The sequence below is a fragment of the Oncorhynchus mykiss genome, chromosome 3, assembly GCF_013265735.2.
Source record: "Oncorhynchus mykiss isolate Arlee chromosome 3, USDA_OmykA_1.1, whole genome shotgun sequence".
Taxonomy (NCBI): Eukaryota; Metazoa; Chordata; class Actinopteri; order Salmoniformes; family Salmonidae; genus Oncorhynchus; species Oncorhynchus mykiss.
This window is the reverse complement of record NC_048567.1, coordinates 10972398-10996218: the sequence shown is the minus strand read 5'-3', so window position 1 is coordinate 10996218 and position 23821 is coordinate 10972398. Positions and strand designations below refer to the sequence as shown.

At 45.9% G+C, this 23821-nt stretch overlaps 1 protein-coding gene across 1 annotated transcript; it reads right to left on the bottom strand.

The window, feature by feature from the left end:
• Positions 1-333: 333 nt before the first annotated feature.
• Positions 334-13399, bottom strand: LOC110537149 (serine/threonine-protein kinase SBK2). The gene is made up of 5 exons (XM_036968716.1): positions 13319-13399; positions 13021-13196; positions 5404-5548; positions 2624-2826; positions 334-1549 (listed from the first exon to the last, which is right to left on the bottom strand). The coding sequence occupies exons 2-5, from the start codon at positions 13024-13026 to the stop codon at positions 749-751; spliced, it is 1155 nt and encodes a 384-aa protein (XP_036824611.1). The 5' UTR covers positions 13027-13196; positions 13319-13399; the 3' UTR covers positions 334-748.
• Positions 13400-23821: the final 10422 nt, after the last annotated feature.

Below are 23821 nucleotides of genomic sequence, written 5' to 3'. Positions count from 1 at the left end.
CTGCAAGGTCTACACCTGTTGTATTCTGCGCATAAAATAGGATTGGATTTGATTTAACCGCCCCAATAGCTTTCCATAGCCCCATACACACACTGCTTGTAACTTTTTTGCTATTTTTATATAGTGACTTAAAATGAAAACTGAGTTGGCTAAAGTTTGAACTGAGGGGACTAAGCCCCCTTTAGTGCCCTCGTGGAGCCAGGTACACGTGTGGATAACCTAGTTGTTTTGCTGATTTTTGACAAAATCCCTAGGTTTGCATATTGGAAAATGTATTATTTAAAAATAACACAAGAAAAAATGTATTAGACATACATAGAGAAGCAAGACGTATATAAATACAAACTGGTTTATTCAGATATTTTTACAACATAAAGTGTCATAGAGTGATCATTATAATACTGCCTTTGTGTTGAAGGATAACTAATTCATGTATTCTCTTAAGAGGCTAGCTGCCCCTAAGCCCACATGCACACTCACGATCATGTTCAAGCACGCACATACACAGGCAGGTATGGCACATGCACGCTCACACACACACATTATATTAAGTTGCATTACACTGTAGAGAACTATTACAAGGTAAAACATACAGCAATATCAAAATACAGTTGTCTCAATTCTATCAATACAGAGTAAGAAATGTTCAGAAAAATATTCAGAATATCAACCTCTATAAAGCAAATATTGTCTTCCAAAATGTACAGTACATCTTAAAAATTCTCAAAACTGTCTAGTATGAAACACTTTATCTCTCCCCTCTTCCCTCCCTCTCCCTCCCTTCCTCCACCGTTCCTGCCTCTCTTATTTTCCTGGCCTCCTTCTCTACCTCCTCTGCTTTCCTCTTCTCCTCTCTCTCCGTCTCAATCAACCAGGGCCCACCCAGGTAGCTGAGGATCTCATCAGGGCCTCCTCGAAGCCTAGGCTGTGGGTTAAGCAGCTCCCTGAAAAGAGACATCAACAGTGGGCTGAAGCCTTCAAACTGTGGGGCCACAGGGTTCGACTTCTGATTCATCTCCAGGCTCAGGATATTGTCCTTTTCCCTTTCACCTTCACACCAAATTACTTCCTGCTCCCCTCTCAGTCCCTTGTTCCTTTCCTCCCTCTCCGTCTCGCGGTCATACCACTCCTTGTACCTCCTGTAGGCGGGGTCGTTGTGCGTGGTCTCTTCCCAGGGAAAGCATCCCGTCAGCAGGCAGTAGACCAGCACGCCCAGGGCCCAGCTGTCTATAGTGGTCTCCACTGTGATCCAAATGTTCTCCTCCTCCTCTCCATTCTCCTCTCTCTGCTCCCTCACTTTCTCAGACTCTTTGGCCTGCTCCACCTCAGGCGTGCAGAAGGGTGAGTCGTACCAGACGGCGCGGATAGTGCAGCCAGTGGGGCGGGCCAGGCCGAAGTCACCCAGTTTGACCCAGCGACAGGTGTGGTCACACAGGAAGATGTTCTCTGGTTTGATGTCCCGGTGGACGAAGCCAATGGAGTGGAGGTGTGAGACGGCACCACTCAGCTGAGACATCACACTCTGGACACACTCTTCATCTACACCCACCTGGAGACAGAGAGAGAAACAACATTATACTGTATATCATTGTTTCATAAATGGTATGACCTGGATTCCTTTTGGGTCATGGTTCAACATAGACGGCTGCTAGGTTCAGTTTACTAGTTAGGTCACACAAAAAGCTTTATGTGGGTCACGATGCAAAAATGTTTGGGAACTACTGTTCTATCACGTTGTCCTCGTCCCACCCAAAGATGCTAAATGGATCTGGGACAGCAAACACTTTGTAATTTTTCACATTTACAAGTTAGACATTTAGCAGATGCTCTTCTTCAGGGCGTCTTACAATTAGTGCTGAAGATACAGTATCTAGGTGAGACAACAACACATCACAATCGTATCAAGGACATTTTCCCTCGACAAAGCATTTACCAGCAAAGTCAGTGCTAGGGTGAAAATAGGTGGGGGGAGGGGGCACCGTGAGAGATATTTAAGATACTCTTCAAAGAGGTAGGGTTTCAGACTATAGGGTAAAAGTTGTTCCACCATTGGGATGCCAGGACAGAGAAGAGCTTTGACTGGGCTGAGCAGGACCTGCCCTCCTGTAGGGGTGGGAGGCCCAAGAGACCAGAGGTGGCAGAACGAAGTGCTCAGGTTGGGATGTAGGGTTTGAACATAGCCTGAAGGTAAGGAGGTGCAGTTCCCCTTGCTGCTCTGTCGGCAAGCACCAGGAAGGTAAGGAGGTGCAGTTCCCCTTGCTGTTCCTTGCTGTTCTGTCGGCAAGCACCAGGGTTTTGAAGAGGATGCAAGCTTATCATCCACTGTAGGTTACTGGCATAGACCGACACAAACAAAGAGTTACTAGATGGGACGAGGTGGAGGCCACTGGAGAGATTCCATTGAAGTCTTTATCATGTACTCACTGACAGAGGAAGAGGGCAACTGGGACCAGGGCAATATGGAACAGTAGAGGTGTTGGCAGACAGAGGTCAGACAGAGGAGGAATTACAATACTGGGTCTGTGTTGTGCACTTAGCTTTAGTGCTTTGACATTGAAATGAAACACCTCTCATGTATGACTGACTCAGAGATTGTATGATCAGATGTATGATTCTAACTGACCTCTGACACGATGACACTGTAGAGGTCTCCATAGAGACCAGCCTGCTGGGCGAAGACGTAGTAGCAGGGGGTGGAGAAGAAGATACCCAGGGCCCGGGTGAGAGAGGGATGAGTGCAATAAGAAAGGGAGAGGTTGTATTCACGCAGGAAAGAGAAGAGGGATGTGGACTGGCGGGGGAAGAACTTCAGAGCCATGGGAGTGCCTGATGGAGAGGAGGAGAGGCCCAAGAAATTATTTAGACATTAAAATCAAGTCAAGTACTGTCAAATACTGTCAAAGTCAAATACTGCACCAAAACATCAATAGATCAATTATAGAGTAAATCATGTTGTCATCACTGTGACCACATTGATAACATAAAAACATCCTGTCAGATTCCATATAGCCCCGGGGATGTCTAATTACATTACTTCCCTATTCCCTGGGGTTTAGATAGAGGAAATCTAATGACTGTTTATGAATGGACAAAGCCATCGATCAAGTGACAAAGTTTTTTATTTACACAAAGATACACCACGAAGATTGACAATTTTCCATTCACTATCATGGGGATCCCATTTTTTGCTAACAATGCCTGCAGTAATGTGGTCGGCCTTCAACTTCCGGGGTTTCAGGGTTGCGGAGAACTGGTTAAAAAAACTAACTAAGAAATTACATTGCCTGCAAAAATATTGTAATCAGAATACATATATTTTGAAAAACTAGATGATTACTTCTTGGATTACTTTTCAATTCAGAAAGGATGCTTGCGATAAAATACAATATGACACCTTTCTGTTTTGTCAATGACATAGCCTAGTGGTTAGAGTGTTGGGCTAGTAACTGAAAAGTTGCAAGTTCGAATCCCTGAGCTGACAAGGTACACATCTGTCCTTCTGCCCCTGAACAAGGCAGTTAACCCACTGTTCCTAGGCCATCATTGAAAATAAGAATTTGTTCTTAACTGACTTGCCTAGTTAAATAAAGGTAAAAAAATTCAGCACCCAATGAGTCTGACCTCAAGTCAGAGACCTCTATGATGACACATAAAATAAGTTTGATGGATAGTTAGTCTTCTTTTAACGCCTCTTTAGGGGAAAGTAATCAGATTACTGAGTTTGGGTAATCCAAAAGTTACAGATTACAATTTTGGACAGGTAACTAGTAACTGTTACGTATGACATTTAGAAAGTAACCCACTCAACCCTGCGTGGCTTCAATGAGAAGGGGCATTCATTCTCCCCTGAGGAAACCCCACAGCAACTCTATCCCCAAGAATGTAGCAAAGCACTTCGTAACAGCAACACTCATGCTAACGGTTGAGTTGACACTATTTAAAGACACCTCTACCCTCACTGTTCACGTGTAGTTTTATCCTCTGAACTGTAACCCCAGACCCCTTCAGACTTATATTTCACTAGAAGCAGAAATAAAATGTTATTAGTCACATGCGCCGAATACAACAGGTATATATATACCATGTGTATCCCGTACTGTGAAATGCTTACTTACTAGCCCCTAGCCAACAGGGCAGTAAAAAAAATATATATAAGAATAAGAGATAAAAGTAACAGGTAATTAAAGAGCAGCAGTATAAAATAACAATATATACAGGGGGTGCCGGTACAGAGTCAATGTGCGGGCGGGGGCACCGGTTAGTTGAGGTAGTTTGTACATGTAGGTAGAGTTATTAAAGGGACTATGGATAGATGACAACAGTGGCAGTGGTGTGGAGAGGGGAAGGGGGGGCAATGCAAATAGTCTGGGTTCATGTTCATGAGTCTTATGGCTTGGGGGTAGAAGCTGTTTAGAAGCCTCTTGGACCTAGACTTGGCGCTCCGGTACCACTTGCCGTGCGGTAGCAGAGAGAACAGTCTATGACTTGGGTGGCCGGAGTCTGACAATGTTTTACCTTTATAACAAGCCATTATACGTGTGTCGTGGACACTAACAAGCCATTATAGGTGTGTTGTGGACACTAACAAGCCATTATAGGTGTGTCGTGGACACTAACAAGCCATTATAGGTGTGTGGTGGACACTAACAAGCCATTATAGGTGTGTCGTGGACACTAACAAGTTTCACGTTTTATTAGCTGTCTGGACGGGATACACATGGTTTATACCGTCCAGCTAAATGCTTACTGCCAGGTTCATTCTCGACAACGCAACAACAATGAGAAATTATAGGAGATAAGAATACGAACATAAAGTAAGTGGCTCAACGGCCTCCCGGGTGGCGCAGTGGTTAAGGGCGCTGTACTGCAGCTCCAGCTGTGCCACCAGAGACTCTCTGTGTCTCTGACTCGCACAATTGGCCTAGTGTCGTTAGGGAGGGGTTGGCCGGTAGGGATATCCTTGTCTCATAGTGCACCAGCGACTCCTGTGGCGGGCTGGGCGCAGTGCGTGCTAACCAAGGTTGCCAGGTGCACTGTGTTTCCTCCGACACATTGGTGCCGCTGGCTTCCGGGTTGGATGTGCCCTGTGTTAAGAAGCAGTGCGGCTTGGTTGGGTTGTGTATCGGAGGACGCATGACTTTCAACCTTTGTCTCTCCTGAGACCATACAGGTGTTGCAGCGATGAGACACGATAGTAGCTACCAAAACAATTGGATACCATGAAATTGGGGAGAAAAACGGGGTAAAATTCAAAAAAAAAAAAGTAAGTGGCTCAGTAGAACAGAATAAATGTTTTAGCATAAGTATAATATCGGAAGGCATCATTTATAACGCCTGCCCACCCCATAACTCTCCAGGACCAGGGTCAGGGACCACCACAGTGACCTCTGGTGCTTTACTGACCTCTCTTCTTGTGGACGGCCAGCATGACCTTGCCGTAGGATCCCTCTCCCAGCAGCTTGACCATCTGGAAGTGGTCGGAGGTCTCCAGAGTGGACATGGACTGGGCTGAGAGGAAACATAGCTCGTCCAGTTCCTGAGCTGCAGCCTGACAGAGAAAACAAGGAAACATGGTCAAATAGGGGGAACATTTTTCTAAGGAGTTGATGTTTCATTTCCAATATCTTGTTACACTCGCAGGAATTGACTAGGTTTATAAGCTACCGCGTTGCATGGTGAATAAAAAAACAACACTGAAAATGGTCAACGAGCAGTGGGAGTAAATACTAAACACATTATGACAAATGCAATATAAATACATTTTGATTTATCAACTTGCTGATACATGTATGCTTGGGTGGATATGGTTCAGTGTCACCATAAAATGTACTGTTACAGGATGTCCATCGACCTCAGGGATTACCATAAAATGTACTGTTACAGGATGTCCAGCGACCTCAGGGATTACCATAAAATGTACTGTTACAGGATGTCCATCGACCTCAGGGATTACCATAAAATGTACTGTTACAGGATGTCCAGCGACCTCAGGGATTACCATAAAATGTACTCTTACAGGATGTCCAGCGACCTCAGGGATTACCATAAAATGTACTGTTACAGGATGTCCAGTGACCTCAGGGATTACCATAAAATGTACTGTTACAGGATGTCCAGCGACCTCAGAGATTACCATAAAATGTACTGTTACAGGATGTCCAGCAACCTCAGGGATTACCATAAAATGTACTGTTACAGGATGTCAGGCGACCTCAGGGATTACCATAAAATGTACTGTTACAGGATGTCCAGCGACCTCAGGGATTACCATAAAATGTGAGAAAATGATGAGATGAGAGATCGGATGAATGTCACATTGGAGCAACCAGAACATGCTGTATGTACATACCTACTGTCCCCTCAGTCCCCTGTGTCTATCATATCATCAGTATGATCCCCTATATACAGTTGAAGTCGGAAGTTTACATACACCTTAGCCAAATACATTTAAACTCAGTTTTTCACAATTTCTGACATGTGAAATGTCAGAATAATAGCAGAGAGAATTATTCATTTCAGCTTTTAATTCTTTCATCACATTCCCAGTGGGTCAGAAATTTAACATACACTCAATATGCAGCTGCCACCCCTGTGCTTCACGGTTGGGATGGTGTTCTTCGGCTTGCAAGCCTCCCCCCTTTTCCTCCAAACATAACGATGGTCATTATGGCCAAACAGTTCTATTTTTGCTTCATCAGACCAGAGGACATTTCTCCAAAAAGTACGATCTTTGTCCCCATGTGCAGTTGCAAACTGTAGTCTGGCTTTTTTATGGCGGTTTTGGAGCAGTGGCTTCTTCCTTGCTGAGCGACCTTTCAGGTTATGTCGATCGATATAGGACTTGTTTTACTGTAGATATAGATACTTTTCTACCTGTTTTCTCCATCATCTTCACAAGGTCCTTTGCTGTTGTTCTGGGATTGATTTGCGCTTTTCGCACCGAAGTACATTCATCTCTAGGAGACAGAACGTGTCTCCTTCCTGAGTGGTATGATGGCTGCGTGGTCCCATGGTGTTTATACTTGCGTACTATTGTTTGTACAGATGAACGTGGTACATTCAGGCGTTTGAAAATTGCTCCCAAGGAAGAACCAAACTTGTGGAGGTCTACAATTTTTTTTCTGAGGTCTTGACTGATCCAATGACGTTTCCCAATTATCACCAATTGCGTAACTTGTTGCTGCAGCAGGTGGAAGACAGTTGCCCCAGACTCACCCACCTGACATTCACTGTGTCCTTGTAACCTGAGGTGATTATGAATGAATCCCTTATTGGTCAATGAATCCCCCTGTCGATAAGAGCTAGCTGTAATTGAAATATTGGCCTCTATGACAGTATTATGAGCTGTCGGAAGACTAACGCTATTAACAGATTTAAAGACAAGTAAAACCAGTAAAGATATAAACACTGGAAGCTGAAAAGCCTCTCTACTATGTGCTCCTTTCTGGACCCGTGTCCGTGGCAACCACTGACACCCCCAACTGAACGCCCCCATATGAAGACATGTCTATATTACAATGTCACTTCACTATGCAGATACTAGTGTCAGAGTGATGTTACTGTATTTACAGACCCATAAACATTATACCATTGTCCATAGAAGTCCAACGCAACATCTGACAGCAGGTTAAATCAAATCAAAAGCAAATCAAAGTTTATGTTATGGTGAGTGAATGAGGACCCAAAAGCGAACTAACTTAAACAGAGCTTCTTTAATAACAAAACATAAGTAGGCTCAGATAGACCGGCAGATTCCGACAGGACAGGACAAGGTTACAGCAAACATGACGATAGTCTGGCTCAGGCATGAAACACAAACAAACAAGAATCCGACAAGGACAGGAGCAGAAACAGAGGGAGATATAGGGACCTAATCAGAGGGAAAAAGGGAACAGGTGGGGAACGGGGTGAATGGGTAGTTAGGAGGAGACAGGGAACAGCTGGGGGAAAGAAGGGGAGAAAAGGTAACCTGACACGACCAGCAGAGGGAGACAGGGTGAAGGGAAAGGACAGAGACAAGACAACATGACAGTACCCCCCCACTCACCGAGCGCCTCCTGGCGCACTCGAGGAGGAAACCTGGCGGCAACGGAGGAAATCCTCGATCAGCGCACGGTCCAGCACGTCCCGAGAGGGAACCCAACTCCTCTCCTCAGGACCGTACCCCTCCCAATCGACAAGGTACTGGTGACCACGGCCCCGAGGACGCATGTCCAAAATCCTGCGGACCCTGTAGATGGGTGCGCCCTCGACAAGGATGGGGGGGGGGGAAGACGAGCGGGGGCGCGAAGAACGGGCTTAATGCAGGAGACGTGGAAGACCGGGTGGACGCGACGAAGGTATCGCGGAAGAAGAAGTCGAACTGCGACAGGATTAATGACCCGAGAAATACGGAACGGACCAATGAACCGCGGGGTCAACTTGCGAGAAGCCGTCTTAAGGGGAAGGTTCTGAGTGGAGAGCCAAACTCTCTGACCGCGACAATATCTAGGACTCTTAGTTCTACGCTTATTAGCAGCCCTCACAGTCTGCGTCCTATAACGGCAAAGTGCAGACCTGACCCTCTTCCAGGTGCGCTCGCAACGTTGGACAAAAGCCTGAGCGGAGGGGACGCTGGACTCGGCGAACTGAGATGAGAACAGCGGAGGCTGGTACCCGAGGCTACTCTGAAAAGGAGATAGCCCGGTCGCAGACGAAGGAAGCGAGTTGTGGGCGTATTCTGCCCAGGGGAGCTGTTCTGACCAAGACGCAGGGTTGCGAAAAGAAAGACTGCGTAAGATGCGACCAATAGTCTGATTGGCCCGTTCTGCTTGACCGTTAGACTGGGGGTGAAAGCCGGAAGAGAGACTGACGGAAGCCCCAATCAAACGGCAAAACTCCCTCCAAAATTGAGACGTGAATTGCGGACCTCTGTCCGAAACGACGTCTGACGGAAGGCCATGAATTCTGAAAACATTCTCGATGATGATTTGTGCCGTCTCTTTAGCAGAAGGAAGCTTAGCAAGGGGAATGAAATGGGCCGCCTTAGAGAACCTATCGACAACCGTAAGAATAACAGTCTTCCCCGCTGACGAAGGCAGTCCGGTGACAAAATCTAAGGCGATGTGAGACCACGGTCGAGAGGGAATAGGAAGCGGCCTGAGACGGCCGGCAGGAGGAGAGTTACCGGACTTAGTCTGCGCGCAGACCGAACAAGCAGCCACGAAACGACGCGTGTCATGCTCCCGGGTGGGCCACCAAAAACGCTGGCGAATGGAAGCAAGCGTACCCCGAACGCCAGGGTGGCCGGCTAACTTGGCAGAGTGAGCCCACTGAAGAACGGCCAGACGAGTAGGAACGGGAACGAAAAGAAGGTTCCTAGGACAAGCGCGCGGCGACGGAGTGTGAGTGAGCGCTTGTTTTACCTGCCTCTCAATTCCCCAGACAGTCAACCCGACAACACGCCCCTCAGGGAGAATCCCCTCGGGGTCAGTGGAGGCTACTGAAGAACTGAAGAGACGAGACAAAGCATCAGGCTTGGTGTTCTTAGAGCCCGGACGATAAGAAATCACGAACTCGAAACGAGCGAAAAACAGCGCCCAACGCGCCTGACGCGCATTAAGTCGTTTGGCAGAACGGATGTACTCAAGGTTCCTATGGTCAGTCCAAACGACAAAAGGAACGGTCGCCCCCTCCAACCACTGTCGCCATTCGCCTAGGGCTAACCGGATGGCGAGCAGTTCGCGGTTACCCACATCATAGTTACGTTCCGACGGCGACAGGCGATGAGAAAAATACGCGCATGGGTGGACCTTGTCGTCAGAGAGGGAGCGCTGAGAAAGAATGGCTCCCACGCCCACCTCTGACGCGTCAACCTCGACAACGAACTGTCTAGAGACGTCAGGTGTAACAAGGATAGGAGCGGATGTAAAACGATTCTTGAGGAGATCAAAAGCTCCCTGGGCGGAAACGGACCACTTAAAGCACGTCTTGACAGAAGTAAGGGCTGTGAGAGGAGCGGCCACCTGACCGAAATTACGGATGAAACGACGATAGAAGTTCGCGAAGCCGAGAAAGCGCTGCAGCTCGACGCGTGACTTAGGGACGGGCCAATCAATGACAGCTTGGACTTTAGCGGGATCCATCTTAATGCCTTCAGCGGAAATAACAGAACCGAGAAATGTGACGGAGGAGGCATGAAAAGTGCACTTCTCAGCCTTCACAAAAAGACAATTCTCTAAAAGGCGCTGGAGGACACGTCGAACGTGCTGAACATGAATCTGGAGTGACGGTGAAAAAAATCAGGATATCGTCAAGGTAAACGAAAACAAAGATGTTCAGCATGTCTCTCAGGACATCATTGACTAATGCCTGAAAGACAGCTGGAGCGTTAGCGAGGCCGAAAGGAAGAACCCGGTATTCAAAGTGCCCTAACGGAGTGTTAAACGCCGTCTTCCACTCGTCCCCCTCCCTGATGCGCACGAGATGGTAAGCGTTACGAAGGTCCAACTTAGTGAAAAACCTGGCTCCCTGCAGGATCTCGAAGGCTGAAGACATAAGAGGAAGCGGATAACGATTCTTAACTGTTATGTCATTCAGCCCTCGATAATCTATGCAGGGGCGCAGAGACCCGTCCTTCTTCTTGACAAAAAAAAACCCCGCTCCGGCGGGAGAGGAGGAGGGGACTATGGTACCGGCGTCAAGAGCTACAGACAAATAATCCTCGAGAGCCTTACGTTCGGGAGCCGACAGAGAGTATAGTCTACCCCGGGGGGGAGTGGTTCCCGGAAGGAGATCAATACTACAATCATACGACCGGTGTGGAGGAAGAGAGGTGGCCCTGGACCGACTGAACACCGTGCGCAGATCGTGATATTCCTCCGGCACCCCTGTCAAATCACCAGGCTCCTCCTGTGAAGAAGAGACAGAGGAAACAGGAGGGATAGCAGACATTAAACATTTCACATGACAAGAGACGTTCCAGGAGAGGATAGAATTACTAGACCAATTAATGGAAGGATTATGACAAACTAGCCAGGGATGGCCCAAAACAACAGGTGTAAAAGGTGAACGAAAAATCAAAAAAGAAATGGTTTCGCTATGATTACCAGAAACAGTGAGGGTTAAAGGTAGCGTCTCACGCTGAATCCTGGGGAGAGGACTACCATCCAGGGCGAACAAGGCCGTGGACTCCCTTAACTGTCTGAGAGGAATGTCATGTTCCCGAGCCCAGGTCTCGTCCATAAAACAGCCCTCCGCCCCAGAGTCTATTAAGGCACTGCAGGAAGCTGACGAACCGGTCCAGCGTAGATGGACCGACAAGGTAGTGCAGGATCTTGAAGGAGAGACAGGAGTAGTAGCGCTCACCAGTAGCCCTCCGCTTACTGATGAGCTCTGGCTTTTACTGGACATGAAGTGACAAAATGACCAGCAGAACCGCAATAGAGACAGAGGCGGTTGGTGATTCTCCGTTCCCTCTCCTTAGTCGAGATGCGGATACCTCCCAGCTGCATAGGCTCAGCTCCCGAGCCGGCAGAGGAAGATGGTAGTGATGCGGAGAGGGGGGCAACGGAGAACGCGAGCTCCTTTCCACGAGCTCGGTGACGCAGATCAACCCGTCGCTCAATGCGAATAGCGAGTTCAATCAGGGAATCCACGCTGGAAGGGACCTCCCGGGAGAGAATCTCATCCTTTACCTCTGCGCGGAGACCCTCCAGAAAACGAGCGAGCAAAGCCGGCTCGTTCCAGCCACTGGAGGCAGCAAGAGTGCGAAACTCAATAGAGTAGTCTGTTATGGATCGATTACCTTGACATAGGGAAGACAGGGCCCTGGAAGCCTCCTCCCCAAAAACAGATCGATCAAAAACCCGTATCATCTCCTCCTTAAAGTCCTGATACTGGTTAGTACACTCAGCCCTTGCCTCCCAGATTGCCGTGCCCCACTCACGAGCCCGTCCAATAAGGAGAGATATGACGTAGGCGACACGAGCAGTGCTCCTGGAGTAAGTGTTGGGCTGGAGAGAAAACACAATATCACACTGGGTGAGGAACGAGCGGCATTCAGTGGGCTCCCCAGAGTAACACGGCGGGTTATTGATTCTGGGCTCCGGAGATTCGAAAGCCCTGGAAGTGGCCGGTGGATCGAGGCGGAGATGGTGAACCTGTTCTGTGAGGTTGGAGACTTGGGTGGCCAGGGTCTCAACGGCATGTCGAGCAGCAGACACTTCCTGCTCGTGTCTGCCTAGCATCGCTCCCTGGATCCCGACGGCTGAGTGGAGAGGATCCGAAGTCGCTGGGTCCATTCTTGGTCGGATTCTTCTGTTATGGTGAGTGAATGAGGACCCAAAAGCGAACTAACTTAAACAGAGCTTCTTTAATAACAAAACATAAGTAGGCTCAGATAGACCGGCAGATTCCGACAGGACAGGACAAGGTTACAGCAAACATGACGATAGTCTGGCTCAGGCATGAAACACAAACAAACAAGAATCCGACAAGGACAGGAGCAGAAACAGAGGGAGATATAGGGACCTAATCAGAGGGAAAAAGGGAACAGGTGGGGAACGGGGTGAATGGGTAGTTAGGAGGAGACAGGGAACAGCTGGGGGAAAGAAGGGGAGAAAAGGTAACCTGACACGACCAGCAGAGGGAGACAGGGTGAAGGGAAAGGACAGAGACAAGACAACATGACAGTTTATTGGTTGCGTAAAGCGTTCAGCAGATGCTATAGTGGGTGCAGTGAAAGGCTTGACTTGCTAGAGGCTAACGATGCAGTAAAAATGTCAAACAATACACAAATCATGAATCTACTTGTAAAAACAGTGGTTCTATGTTTATATGACTATAGTGCAATGTCATATCAGCCTCCTGTCGATGTAGTGGGGCGAGGAAGACATTGGCTGTATAATTTTTTTTTATTTATGACTATTTTGCGATGGAATTTCTCTGCAGTTGGTATAGAGGAAATTAAAATATATGACACTTTTCATACAATTTGCACAAGGACAACAATAGCTGAATTTTAAAGAAACGTCCACTTACAGTCATTGTAGAGTTTTCTCAAATGGGAACGTCTGTCTCTGTTCAGCTTGTCTGGGTCCTTGTCAGCATCTAAGTAGACTTCAACACCCTCCTGACCATTTGTAGGTCTGCTGTTGGTCTGCTGCTGTTCTGTTCCTAACTATTGTCTTTCACTGGTGATCTACTCTTTAGGAGATCTGTATCGGAGCACAAGTGGCTGTTATTGTTACTTTGTCTCTGCAGGTCCATTCGCTGGTAGTTTTTATAGCAGACACTGAGGTATATCTACCTTCCTATCCCTCAGGACCTTGGTACTTACCGTTTCTCTCTCCCTGAGAGACCACCACTTCACTCACTCTCTGTCTCCTCCCCTCTCTCTATCCCCCTCCTCCTGCTCTCCCGCTCTCCCCCTCCTCCCTCCCTTCCTCTCTGTCTGTCCCGAACACACACTCTCTGTCTCCTCCCCTCTCCCCCTCCCCCTCCTCCCTCCTTCCTCTCTCTCTGTCCCGAACACACTCTCTGTCTCCTCCCCTCTCTCTATCCCCCTCCTCCCACTCTTTGTCTCCTCCCGCTCTCCCTCTATCTCTGTCCCTAACACACACTCTCTCTCACTCTATGTTCCCCCACTTGTTTTTCCAGCAAATATGCATGTACCATAGTTGTAAGGTATTCCAACCCTCTCCCTCTCCTGTCCTTAGCCCGCTCCCTCTCAGCGTCAGTGTTAATGTTCAAATGTGCCCAATCCGACAGTCTGTCTGTCTACATTAACCCTGCAACCTATTCATTGTGCTCTCTCTCTCCCTCTCTCTCTCTCTCTCTCTCTTCTCCCTCTCTCTCTTATTCCCTCCCTGTCTCTCTCCTCCCATACACAACCACCCCCCCTCTCTCTCCCTCTCTCTCTCTCTCTCTCTCTTCTCCCTCTCTCTCTTCTCCCTCTCTCTCTTATTCCCTCCCTGTCTCTCTCCTCCCATACACAACCCCCCCTCTCTCTCTCACTCTTCTCTCTCTCTCTCTTCTCCCTCTCTCTCTTATTCCCTCCCTGTCTCTCTCCTCCCATACACAACCCCCCCCCCCTCTCTCTTTCTCTCTTTTAATTCAATTCAAATCAAGGGCTTTATTGGCATGGGAAGCATATGTTAACATTGCCAAAGCAAGTGAGGTAGATAATATACAAAAGTGAAATAAACAATACAAATTAACCGTAAACATTACACATACAGAAGTTTCAAGACAATAAAGACATTACAAATGTCATATTATAAATATACAGTGTTTTAACAATGTACAAATGGTTAAAGGACACAAGATAAAATAAATAAGCATAAATATGGGTTGTATTTACAATGGTGTTTGTTCTTCACTGGTTGCCATTTTCTTGTGGCAACAGGTCACAAATCTTGCTGCTGTGATGGCACACTGTGGAATTTCACCCAATAGATATGGGAGTTTATCAAAATTGGATTTGTTTTCGAATTCTTTGTGGATCTGTAGTTTATGTGTCGGGGGGCTAGGGTCAGTTTGTTATATCTGGAGTACTTCTCTTGTCCTATTCGGTGTCCTTTGTGAAATTAAGTGTGCTCTCTCTAATTCTCTCTTTCTCTCTTTCTTTCTCTCTCTCGGAGGACCTGAGCCCTAGGACCATGCCTCAGGACTACCTGACATGATGACTCCTTGCTGTCCCCAGTCCACCTGGCCGTGCTGCTGCTCCAGTTTCAACTGTTCTGCCTTATTATTATTGGACCATGCTGGTCATTTATGAACATTTGAACATCTTGGCCATGTTCTGTTATAATCTCCACCCGGCACAGCCAGAAGAGGACTGGCCACCCCACATAGCCTGATTCCTCTCTAAGTTTCTTCCTAGGTTTTGGCCTTTCTAGGGAGTTTTTCCTAGCCACCGTGCTTCTACACCTGCATTGCTTGCTGTTTGGGGTTTTAGGCTGGGTTTCTGTACAGCACTTTGAGATATCAGCTGATGTACGAAGGGCTATATAAATCAATTTGATTTGATTTGATCTGTGTAATCTGAGGGAAATATATCTCTCTAATATGGTCATACATTGGGCAGGAGGTTAGGAAGTGCAGCTCAGTTTCCACCTCATTTTGTGGGCAGTGAGCACATAGCCTGTCTTCTCTTGAGAGCCACATCTGCCTACGGCGGCCTTTCTCAATAGCAAGGCTATGCTCACTGAGTCTGTACATAGTCAAAGCTTTCCTTAATTTTGGGTCAGTCACAGTGGTCAGGTATTCTGCCGCTGTGTACTCTCTGTTTAGGGCCAAATAGCATTCTAGTTTGCTCTGTTTTTTTGTTAATTCTTCCAATGTGTCAAATAATTATCTTTTTGTTTTCTCATGATTTGGTTGGGTCTAATTGTGCTGCTGTCCTGGGGCTCTGCAGGGTGTGTTTGTGTTTGTGAACAGAGCCCCAGGAAAAGCTTGCTTAGGGGACTCTTCTCCAGGTTCATCTCTCTGTAGGTGATGGCTTTGTTATGGAAGGTTTGGGAATCACTTCCTTTTAGGTGGTTATAGAATTTAACGGCTCTTTTCTGGATTTTGATAATTAGTGGGTATCGGCCTAATTCTGCTCTGCATGCATTATTTGGTGTTCTACGTTGTACACGGAGGATATTTTTGCAGAATTCTGCATGCAGAGTCTCAATTTGGTGTTTGTCCCATTTTGTGAAGTCTTGGTTGGTGAGCGGACCCCAGACCTCACAACCATAAAGGGCAATGGGCTCTATGACTGATTCAAGTATTTTTAGCCAAATCCTAATTGGTATGTTGAAATTTATGTTCCTTTTGATGGCATAGAATGCCCTTCTTACCTTGTCTCTCAGATCGTTCACAGCTTTGTGGAAGTTACCTGTGGCGCTGATGTTTAGGCCAAGGTATGTATAGTTTTTTGTGTGCTCTAGGGCAATAGTGTCTAGATGGAATTTGTATTTGTGGTCCTGGTGACTCTTCTCTCTCTCTCTCTTCTCCCTCTTTCTCTTATTCCCTCCCTGTCTCTCTCCTCCCATACACAACCCCACCCCCCCACCCCTCTCTCTCTCTCTCTCTCTTCTCCCTCTTTCTCTTATTCCCTCCCTGTCCCTCTCCTCCCATACATAACCACCCCTCCCCATGCTCTGTTCTCCTCTCTGTCTTTCTCGCCCTCTCGCTCAGTCTTGAATTCCTTCCACAGTGTTTGGATTCCGTATCTAATCAACAGACGTGGTGGATTAGGACAGTCTGAATGAGCTAACAAGCTGTTTCCACCATCACTGTATCTGATGGAGTTTAGCTTCCAATGACTTCTCCTGCCAATCTGCAAGTTTCAGTAGATCCCTAATACTCAACATATCTCTGCTCTCTGGTCTCTCCCTCACTCTCTCTCTTCTTCTCTCTACCTCTCCCTCTCTCTTTCTCTCTCTCTCTCACACACACATACACTCTCTCGTCTCTCCATATCTCTCTGTCTCTCCTTCTCTATCTCACACGCATACATTCTCTTTCTCTCTCTCTCTCTCTCTCTCCATTTCTCTCACTAACAGACACTCTCTCTCCATCTCTATCTCACACACAGACACTCTCTCTCTCTCATTCTCTATCTCACACACAGACACTCTCTCTCCATCTCTATTTCACACACAGACACTCTCCATCTCTCTCTCTCTCTCTCTCTCTCCTTCTCTATCTCACACACATACACACTCTCTCTCTCTATCTCACACACAAACACTCTCTCTCTCTCTCTCTCTCTCACACACAGACACTCTCTCTCCATCTCTATCTCACACACAGACACTCTCTCTCTCTCTCCATCTCTATCTCACACACAGACACTCTCTCTCTCTCCTTCTCTATCTCACACACAGACACGCTCTATCTCTCTCTCTCTCTCTCTCTCTCTCTCTCTCTCTCTCTCTCTCATTCTCTATCTCACACACATACACTCTCTCTCTCCTTCTCTGGCTCACACACAGACACACTCTGTCTCTCTCTCCTTCTCTATCTCACACACATACACACTCTCTCTCTCTCTCTATCTCACACACAGACACTCTCTCTCCATCTCTATCTCACACACAGACACTCTCTCTCCATCTCTATTTCACACACAGACACTCTCCATCTCTCTCTCTCTCTCTCTCTCTCATCTCTATCTCACACACAGACACTCTCTCTCCATCTCTATTTCACACACAGACACTCTCCATCTCTCTCTCTCTCTCTCTCTCTCCTTCTCTATCTCACACACATACACACTCTCTCTCTCTATCTCACACACAAACACTCTCTCTCTCTCTCTCTCTCTCACACACAGACACTCTCTCTCCATCTCTATCTCACACACAGACACTCTCTCTCTCTCTCCATCTCTATCTCACACACAGACACTCTCTCTCTCTCCTTCTCTATCTTACACACATGCACTCTCTTTCTCTCCCTCCTTATCTATCTCACACACAGACACTCTCTCTCTATCTCACACACAGACACTCTCTATCTCTCTCTTTATCTCTCTCATTCTCTATCTCACACACAGACACTCTCTCTCTCTCTCCTTCTCTATCTCACACAGAGACTCTCTCTATCTCACACACAGACACTCTCTCTCTATCAATTCAATTCAAGGGGCTTTATTGGCATGGGAAACATGTGTTAACATTGCCAAAGCAAGTGAGGTAGATAATATACAAAAGTGAAATAAACAATACAAATTAACAGTAAACATTACATATACAGAAGTTTCAAAACAATAAAGACATTACAAATGTCATATTATATATATACAGTGTTTTAACAATGTACAAATGGTTAAAGGACACAAGATAAAATAAATAAGCATAAATATGGGTTGTATTTACAATGGTGTTTGTTCTTCACTGGTTGCCCTTTTCTCGTGGCATCAGGTCACATATCTTGCTGCTGTGATGGCACACTGTGGAATTTCACCCAGTAGATATGGGAGTTTATCAAAATGGGATTTGTTTTCGAATTCTTTGTGGATCTGTGTAATCTGAGGGAAATATGTCTCTCTAATATGGTCATACATTGGGCAGGAGGTTAGGAAGTGCAGCTCAGTTTCCACCTCATTTTGTGGGCAGTGAGCACATAGCCTGTCTTCTCTTGAGAGCCATGTCTGCCTACGGCAACCTTTCTCAATAGCAAGGCTATGCTCACTGAGTCTGTACATAGTCAAAGCTTTCCTTAATTTTGGGTCAGTCACAGTGGTTAGGTATTCTGCCGCTGTGTACTCTCTGTGTAGGGCCACTCTCTCTCTCCTTCTCTCTCACACACATACACTCTCTCTCTCTCCATCTCTATCTCACACACAGACACTCTCTCTCTCCATTTCGATCTCACACACAGACACTCTCTCCTTCTCTATCTCACACACAGACACTCTCTCTCTCTCCTTCTCTATCTCACACACACACACATACACACAGACTCTCTCTCTCTCTCTCTCTCTCAATTCAATTCAATTCAAGGGGCTTTATTGGCATGGGAAACATGTGTTAACATTGCCAAAGCAAGTGAGGTAGATAATATACAAAAGATAAATAAACAATAAAAATTAACAGTAAACATTACACATACAGAAGTTTCAAAACAATAAAGACATTACAAATATTATATTATATATATATATATACAGTGTTGTAACAATGTACAAATGGTTAAAGTACACACGGGAAAATAAATAAGCATAAATATGGGTTGTCTGTCTCTGTCTCTGTCTCTCTCTGTCTCTCTCTCTCTCTCCCTCCCTCCCTCTCTCTCTCTATCTCACACACAGACACACTCTCTCTCTCTCTCTCTCTCTCTCTCTCCTTCTCTATCTCACACACAGACACTCTCTCTCTCCATCGCTATCTCGCACACAGACACTCTCTTTCTCTCTCTCTCTCTCTCTCTCTCTCTCTCTCTCTCTCTCCCTCTCTCCTTCTGTCTCTCTCTCCCCATCTCTATCTCACACACACTCTCTCTCTCTGTCTCTCTCTCCCCATCTCTATCTCACACACACACTCTCTCTCTCTGTAATGCTCCGGGTGTCGTGGGTGTGGAGTCAGACGCAGGAAACAGAGAGTGCAATGCTGTGCTCTTTAATGCACAAACGCACCACAGGGTGCTCACAATAATAACGGCCCCAAACACGGGGGACGAAAAATGTACAACTGAAATACACGACCAGGAACAAACACGTTCCTCTACTACAGAACCGAAGGTTACAATAATGAATCCCGCACAACAAACAGGCGGGCCGGCTGTCTAATAAAGCCCAACTAATCATTCACCAACAGGTGCTACCAATAAACATACAAGGAGGGGGAGGAAAGACAATCAGTGGCAGCTAGTAGGCCGGTGACGACGACCGCCGAGCGCCACCCGACCGGGAAGGGAAGCCACCCTCGGTCGGACTCGTGACACTCTCTCTCTCTCTCTCTCTCTCCCTCTCTCCCTCCCTGAAGTGAAATCAAGTGTTGTGCATCAAAATCAATTTTTTAAAACCCATGTCCTCTGAACTCTTAGTCAGCTACAAAGTTTAGAAAAGCCTAATGCATTAGTCATCTATTTTTCATCATACAAAACATATATTTTTGGTAAGCTCTCAAAGCTACATTTCTGGCTTTCCCCTTTCTCCCTACATATCTTGAGTGACAAAGCTAACAGCTGAAACTTTACCTTACCAAACAGCTTAATACCACAGTGCCATCTACATGCCAACTCCTTTTCCCTGCTTAGCGCCAATGAACTGGGACCTCTTCTACATCTCTCTCCCCCGACACCCTCCTACTCTTTCTGTCTACTCAGATTTCCCCTGATACTACATACTACTGTACTATTATTGCTGAGGGCTCTCGCTCTCTGTGTGCTGTGTAACTAAAACACGGGCTGTTATAGCAACCACCCATTTACACTCAGGTTACTACAGCTGCTGGGTGGGGGGGGGGGGGTCCGCTCTGTGGGCTCCCCATGCCCCTGCTGTGACAACCTGCCACCACTCCACCAGGAACATGTCTCATCACTACCTATGAATGGACACCCGGCCTATTCTGCTTTAATTTAATTTAATTTCACATACATTTGAAGTCGGAAGTTTACATACACCTTAGCCAAATACATTTGAACTCAGTGTTTCACAACTCCTGACATTTAATCCTAGTAACAATTCCCTGTCTTAGGTCAGTTAGGATCACCACTTTATTTTAAGAATGTGAAATGTCAGAATAATAGTAGAGAGAATTACATATTTCAGCTTTCAATTCTTTCATCACATTCCCAGTGGGTCAGAAGTTTACATACACTCAATTAGTATTTGGTAGCATTGCCTTTAAATTGTTTAACTTGGGTCAAACGTTTCGGGTAGCATTCCACAAGCTTCCCACAATAAGTTGGGTACATTTTGGCCCATTCCTCCTGACAGAGCTGGTGTAACTGAGTCAGGTTTGTAGTCCTCCTTGCTCGCACATGCTTTTTCAGTTCTACCCACACATCTTCTATAGGATTGGAGGTCAGGGCTTTGTGATGGCCACTCCAATACCTTGGCTTTGTTGTCCTTAAGTCATTTTGCTACAACTTTGGAAGTATGCTTGGGGTCATTGTCCATTTGGAAGACCCATTTGCGACGAAGCTTTAACTACCTGACTGCTGTCTTGAGATGTTGCTTCAATATATCCACATCATTTCCCTGCCTCATGATGCCATCTGTTTTGTGAAGTGCACCAGGGATTACTCTGTTGTGGAGGGTGTCCAGAAATGTGGTCAGTGTTGTATGGGCCTAGGATTGCATGATGGTGAAGGACGCTGTTTTGACTAATAGCCACACACATTGTTATGTTTCCAACACGTTGTCCCGGTACGTTGATGATGGCACGGTGTCCGATGATATTTCTGCCGTGGCCCCTTGTTTTTGCAAGGTTGAAACCTGCCTCGTCCACATATATTAGCTCATGATGCACTGCATCTGCTTCTAGCTCCATGACTCTCTGAAAGAGACAAGACACTGTAGCACAGTATGAAAAGACAGGGATCAGTCAATATGATGTAGCACCATCCACGTCTAGATCCAGTACCAATGATAGGAAAGTATAGCTTACCTGCACATATTCATATCTCAGTTGTTTTACACAGTCTGAGTTTCTTTAGAAAGGGACTTTGTACAGCTGCTTCATCTTAATTCTATTGTGTTTCAGTAGACGAGACAGTGCAGAGAGACTCACTCTGTTTCAGTAGACGAGACAGTGCAGAGAGACTCACTCTGTTGACGTTTTGGAATATGGTGTTATCTGACATTATGTGGTCCTGCAGTTCTCTGAGTCTGCATTTATTTCCAATGACCATATTTACTGCTCCTGCTCTGGGGTGAACAGTCCACCTCTTCCACCAGATACTGGTTTTCTTGCAGCTCTGTAAAAACATTTGAATGGTTTTAGTGAGATATCCTTCTCACTATGAAAGTTCAGTACATATTACTGTACCAGTAAGACTACAGCACTTACAGTTACTTACCGGTTCTCATTTCGAAATATCCGGATGATACCTGCAACAGTATAGTGGCTCAGATTTGGTTGAACCCGTTGCCCAGCCTCCCTCATGCTCATCCCATGGTTGACAACATGGTCAACCACAGTCACTCTGATTTCATCTGTAATTGTGTTCCTGACTCCCCTTCCTCTTCCTCTTCCCCATCCTCTCCTTCTCCCCCATCCTACTTCACCTCTTCTTCCTCCTCCTCTTACTTCTTCACCTCCTCGTCCTCCTCTTCCTCCTACTCATCCTCCTCTAGTTCTCACCCCTCTTACTCTCTGTCCAATATTGACCTCCATTGTTGTCCAAACCAAATGTTTACCTGTGGCCTATTTATAGTGCTCAAGCTCTGATTTGTAAGTGAACTCATTATCTAAAAGTGTTTTCACATGTGTTAATGTGGAAAGGCAATTGGCAAAATAGTATAGCAATGTAGAGACCAATATTTACAGTTTTGCTAGAAGAGTGTTATTAAATTACAAACTGAGTGTAAAGCAGAGAACTTGCATTCAGCTTGGCACATTTGGTAAGTATGTTGCCTACAAGTGTTAATGGATTCAGAGAATGTGCATTCAGTTTGGCACACTTGGTAAGTATGTTGCCTACAAGTGTTAATGGATTCAGAGAACGTGCATTCAGCTTGGCACACTTGGTAAGTATGTTGCCTACAAGTGTTAATGGTTTCAGAGAACGTGCATTCCGTTTGGCACACTTGGTAAGTATGTTACCTACAAGTGTTAATGGATTCAGAGAACGTGCATTCAGCTTGGCACACTTGGTAAGTATGTTGCCTACAAGTGTTAATGGATTCAGAGAACGTGCATTCAGTTTGGCACACTTGGTAAGTATGTTGCCTACAAGTGTTAATGGTTTCAGAGAACGTGCATTCAGTTTGGCACACTTGGCAAGTATGTTGCCTACAAGTGTTAATGGTTTCAGAGAACGTGCATTCAGTTTGGCACACTTGGTAAGCATGTTGCCTACAAGTGTTAATGGTTTCAGAGAACGTGCATTCAGTTTGGCACACTTGGTAAGTATGTTGCCTACAAGTGTTAATGGATTCAGAGAACGTGCATTCAGTTTGGCACACTTGGTAAGTATGTTGCCTACAAGTGTTAATGGATTCAGAGAACGTGCATTCAGTTTGGCACACTTGGTAAGTATGTTGCCTACAAGTGTTAATGGTTTCAGAGAACGTGCATTCAGTTTGGCACACTTGGCAAGTATGTTGCCTACAAGTGTTAATGGTTTCAGAGAACGTGCATTCAGTTTGGCACACTTGGTAAGTATGTTGCCTACAAGTGTTAATGGTTTCAGAGAACATGCATTCAGTTTGGCACACTTGGTAAGTATGTTGCCTACAAGTGTTAATGGATTCAGAGAACGTGCATTCAGTTTGGCACACTTGGTAAGTATGTTGCCTACAAGTGTTAATGGTTTCAGAGAACGTGCATTCAGTTTGGCACACTTGGTAAGTATGTTGCCTACAAGTGTTAATGGATTCAGAGAACGTGCATTCAGCTTGGCACACTTGGTAAGTATGTTGCCTACAAGTGTTAATGGATTCAGAGAACGTGCATTCAGTTTGGCACACTTGGTAAGTATGTTGCCTACAAGTGTTAATGGATTCAGAGAACGTGCATTCAGTTTGGCACACTTGGTAAGTATGTTGCCTACAAGTGTTAATGGATTCAGAGAACGTGCATTCAGCTTGGCACACTTGGTAAGTATGTTGCCTACAAGTGTTAATGGATTCAGAGAACGTGCATTCAGTTTGGCACACTTGGTAAGTATGTTGCCTACAAGTGTTAATGGATTCAGAGAACGTGCATTCAGCTTGGCACACTTGGTAAGTATGCTGCCTACAAGTGTTAATGGTTTCAGAGAACGTGCATTCAGTTTGGCACACTTGGTAAGTATGTTGCCTACAAGTGTTAATGGTTTCAGAGAACGTGCATTCAGTTTGGCACACTTGGTAAGTATGTTGCCTACAAGTGTTAATGGTTTCAGAGAACGTGCATTCAGTTTGGCACACTTGGTAAGTACATTGCCTACAAGTGTTAATGGTTTCAGAGAATGTGCTTCAAGAATCATTGTTAGTGTTTAAGCATTCAGAATAAACTGTAATACGTGTAATGACAGCATTGTGGTACCTGTATAACAGGTTCATCTGTCCCCTGTCCTTCTGCAATTCTTGCTACTGGCAGAATAAGAACTATTTTATGTTTGCACTTAATACATTTTGCATTAAAAGGAATGGTTAGCATTTGTTATATATTGTGACCGAACTTGTTTTAACTATCAT